Source organism: Choristoneura fumiferana, chromosome 10 (genome assembly GCF_025370935.1).
Source record: "Choristoneura fumiferana chromosome 10, NRCan_CFum_1, whole genome shotgun sequence".
In the NCBI taxonomy this organism is placed as follows: domain Eukaryota; kingdom Metazoa; phylum Arthropoda; class Insecta; order Lepidoptera; family Tortricidae; genus Choristoneura; species Choristoneura fumiferana.
In genome coordinates, this window is record NC_133481.1 from 10,630,462 (window position 1) to 10,635,194 (window position 4,733).

A 4,733-nucleotide genomic window follows, 5' to 3' on the forward strand; every position below is an offset into this window, starting at 1 on the left:
GTTCAGTATTTACATTTATTGCTTGCCACAATCGACTGAACTAAGTCGCGATCGACCGGTTGGCCACCCCTGACTATGTACTTAGTCTACAGATCTAGTGAGTACTATTTTTATCGTTTTTTGTCGGATAAGTGCGTATTTATATTGCTCTCTCAATCGGCTTTAGTAAGTTAGTGAGAAAGCATGATAAATACGAACTTTTCCGACAAAATACGATGACAGAACATTATTCAATAGATCTACATGACAAAACGGTGTAAGCAGTATATGTTTAAAGTACTCTGTGGGTGTAAGGATAAAGTCACAGGAAAAGCAAAAGGGGCAATCGGTACTCGATCCAGAAAAGCCAGATTTAGTCAACTGTTTCGCGTATCAATTAGATTAGATTGCTCAGATTAATCCATTAGATTAGGATTTATATTTGGAGCCGGATTAGAAGGAAAGTGCCGAAGAAACACCATTTAGGTTTTCTATAATAGTACCTACTGAGCTTTACACTACACATGCATATAAAACAAAACTACCACAATATTTGCACATTCCTTGTATTTACTTAAAATAAATTGTCACTATATGCATATTACAAAACGCAAATATCTGCTTTATCGTTATGACATCATCATGACCTAATTTACTTATGTACCTACAGTCGAGTGCAAACATAACTATTTCTATTCGAACCACTCAAAAATATATTACTCTGTTGGCAAGTTGTGGTCCAATGTAGGTATTTGAGATGTTTGCATTATTTGTAATTGGTTCTCAAAGTTTTTCCAGTTCCAGTGACCAAATCGAAATTTGAGGTGTAGCTAAATTATAAGTAGTTGTACGTTTATTAAATTATAATACTTACTAGCTCTCAGACTGTCCAAAATTAACTAGTCTAGATGAAAAGGTTGATTAATAGTTATCAAATACTGTCTTATAACATGAACCTCCTTGAACCTCTCATTCAGAAATAAAACTTAAGTTAACAATTCATTTAACATTTATTCAAAATAAAATACGTCAAAATATGACATAAGTAGATAAGGAACATACCTCCTAAAGTAATTTCAATTATTTCAAGCATTTCATATCATAACATTTGGTAAAATTCTTGATACTTGATTAAGTAACATATCATTATTTTGTTCTTATACAATAAATTAAAATATGGAAGACATGTTGGTCCAGTGGGCTCCACTTATCTTGTTATATTTGATCTAGTTTCACATTTTTTATATAGCAACTACATAAAGCACATAACATAAAAACTGTACTTTTAATGCTTTCTTTCATATTGTCAATTTATTAATTCTAAATCAGACATCGGAATTTGTGAGGCAAAACACAGTGAGTCTATATACTCATAAACTCGCTCAACAATATGTACTTCTCTCCTCAACTCTACTCTTTGCCCCAAAGTCTCAATACCTGTATAAGCTTCATTTGTTAATCAATATCATACTACCTAATAAGCTACAGAAATAACAACATTGACGTAACATTTCTCAGTCCCGCACTTGTTCATACTTTTGTAGCAGCTATCGCCACGGAAGGATCCTCGATGACAGTCTTATTTTGTATGAGTTTTAGTTCGAGTAGAGCTCGCGGCATCTTACCCGTCGGTTGCTTGGCTGTAACAAACGGCGAAAATGAATAAGAGAAGTTAAAAAAAATATTATATTCTAATTTTAAAGTACCAAAACTAAGTTTATTTTTAAATTTTTTTCCTCAAGTGGTGCGGACCTAAATTTTATAATCGGATCTCTGCTTTTCTCATTATACAATTGGTGCTCTAACACAGTGTTTTTCAAAATTTTTCAGGACGCGACCCCCCCTTTGTCTGAAAAATATTTGGCGACTCCCTGCCTACCTCCACTTACAGTTATTTGTATTATCCTACGTTAATAATACAAACATTGAATAATCATACACAATAACGGTGAGAGTATTTTAAAGATACCGCGACCGCGACCCCCGGGGACCTAAGGGGCATCCGAGCGAGACCACACGGGGGGTCCCGCGCGACCCACAGTTTGAAAAACACTGCTCTAACATAAGTATATCTACTTTTCAAATAATTTATTGAATCGGCGTTAGGTACTTTGCGGAGGTCCATATCAATGAAGTAAAACAATAACTTTGCTCACCCGCGACCTTATGATGATAGCTACATGCGTGTTCATGCAGTTCATCCACCTCCACACTGTAAGAACACACAAAACTCACACAAACCCATCTATTACCACCACCGCACTACACTGACGCCTTTCGAACTCAACCAGAGCTCATCTTCAGAGCAACACAACCAAACACCATGCTACCAGATGTTAGACTCTATAGTAGTGTGGTGGTGATAGATGGGTTTGTGTGTATTCTTACAGTGTGGAGGTGGAGGAACTGCATGAACACGCATATCTTGCATAAACGTAGCTATCATAAGGTCGCGGGTGAGCAAAGTTATTGTTTTAGTTCATATCTACTTTTCTATATAACTAGTATGAGTAGATATTTAAGTTAGGAAACCAATCAAACACAGAGAGATTAACTGTCACTGTGGCAAAATGTTACATGTGCCTAGTTTAGACATGCAAAAAAATGGTGCAAGTCGTATTACATTACGAGGTCGTAATCGTAAAGGTTTGAAGAGATCAAACAAACACAGCAAAGTAACTTGCACAACTTGCCTAACTTTTCTTGCAGATCTAAACTAGGCTTTAGAAACAAGAACAAACTACTTGTAGTTCAATATTTTGTTCAAGTAACTACCAAATTATAAGACTGCTAAAAATAACCATCACAATCATTTGTCTGATTGACCTCCAGTTACTATGTCTGCAACAATAATTTATCTAACTCACCTCTGGCTTTCTGATAGGTGTCTTGCACAATGTTCTGCAGTGTTGCTATAACCCTTTCCAGGGTTAACTTCAGATTGTTATTGGTTTTGTAAGACCATGCCAGGAACAAAGCAGCAAACAGGTCTCCCGTACCTGTGAATGTTGCATCAACCTTTGGCATTTTAATGATGTACTGCTCGCCTGAGAAGAACAACACAAGTTTATTTGTAATTGAAATGTATATTTGTATTTGTCTAAGTTTTAGTCACACAGAATAACAAAATTATTCTACCAAGTGCACTTTCTTAAGCAAAAGATAGTCAATTTTTGAAACTCCAAACATTTAGCAGTTTTTGACACTAAAAAGGCAAAAATAACCATAGAGTTAAAAAATCTACCTACTAAAACAAAAAACTCCTGTAATATTTTTATTAGATAGATAAATGAAACATTATACCTTTTGAGCTAGCAATTGCAACTATGTTGTCACCATCACCTAATTCTGTGCTAGACAGCACAACAGTCTTCACACCTTTTTGGTGCAATGCCTCTATTACTTTGAGGGCTCCGTCTAAATCTTTAACAGGCATACCAGTCATCAGTTCTGCCTCAAATTGGTTAGGCGTTATTATATCTGCCAGTGGCACTACAATGTCGCGGTATACAGGTAGAATATCTTCTGGGACATACATTTTACCATTATCACCCATAACAGGGTCGCATACTGAAAACAATCATAGGAAATCATTATTATCAATATAAGAAAATTACAATGTTACAGATTGCATTTTCTTTATGCCATAATAAAAAGTTAATGATAATAGTTACAGTATTTCATCTCTCATTCATAATCACATTTTAGATTTAGGGTAAAGAAAATAGAAATAGTTTGAAACTATTGCTATTCTTTTAACTTGAAATCTGGTCAGTTAAGTCATAATTATTTTGTAAAAATGCAAACAATAATTCTATAAAATACTAAAGGTAAATCATCTACTTAGTCAGAAATAGTGTCAGGAAATGACATAAACACCTACTTAATTTAATTAATAAACCCATCAGTGCTTTTATAGTCTATTAATTTTATAATCTTTCACATCTTACCATAAATTAACTGAGGATTTTTTTGTTTCAGCTTTTTTATAATCTCAGCAAGTTGCTTTAGAGACTCAGGTGACCTTGAATAGCCTGTGATGAGATGTGTGTAGTAGTCAACCTCATTCAGTATGAGTCCCTCTATCAGTTCTTCCATTTCTTCATTTTTCAATACATTGCCTTTAATATGTTTATAGCCAGTGTGTGTGGAGAACTGTACTGTGTTTATGGCATCTACTTCAAAGCCTAAAACCTGAAAAAAATTGAAACAATTAACTTATTAACATGTTGTTAGCCAGAAAAAAAGATGTTAGAAAAAAAAATTATCTGACCCACATTTGCATCAGCAAAAGGTTAATATATTTTTTCACTAATTGTTATGAAATAACTTCATAAATGAGAATTTAAACAGGTCTGTTTTTTTAAATGTTTTAGACAGGTTGTCTCGTCTTGACTAGTTAGTTGAATTTCAACAAAACAATAGGTACTCATACCAACACAATATCAATATCTGTACTTATAAAAAGATCTCTCATTCATAATAGTTAATGCTCTGTTTGTGTTAGACTAGGTACTATTTGCTGACAATATTGTAACAACCTTATTTGCTGACAATATTGAGTTCTTATGACATCAATAGGTATTTAGTGTTACAGTAGGTATGACGCAAGTTCTAGAACACCACTTATTAGATTGACCTAGTTAAGTACTAGTTTTTTTTTACTGAAATTATGATCAGTAAATTAAAACAGAAGAAATTACAATTAAATATTGTGTAGCACTTACTTGCAAAGGGAAAACTGCGCTTTTATT

At 33.9% G+C, this 4,733-nt stretch overlaps 1 protein-coding gene across 1 annotated transcript; it reads right to left on the reverse strand.

The window, feature by feature from the left end:
- Positions 1 to 970: 970 nt before the first annotated feature.
- LOC141431752 (pyridoxal kinase-like) lies at positions 971 to 4,730 on the reverse strand (the record flags this gene model as incomplete). The annotated part of the gene is made up of 5 exons (XM_074092928.1): positions 971 to 1,619; positions 2,847 to 3,026; positions 3,283 to 3,549; positions 3,930 to 4,173; positions 4,707 to 4,730. Coding segments are annotated over 5 exons (825 nt in total), but the record flags the coding sequence as incomplete, so codon positions are not given.
- Between the last annotated feature and the right edge of the window lie 3 nt (positions 4,731 to 4,733).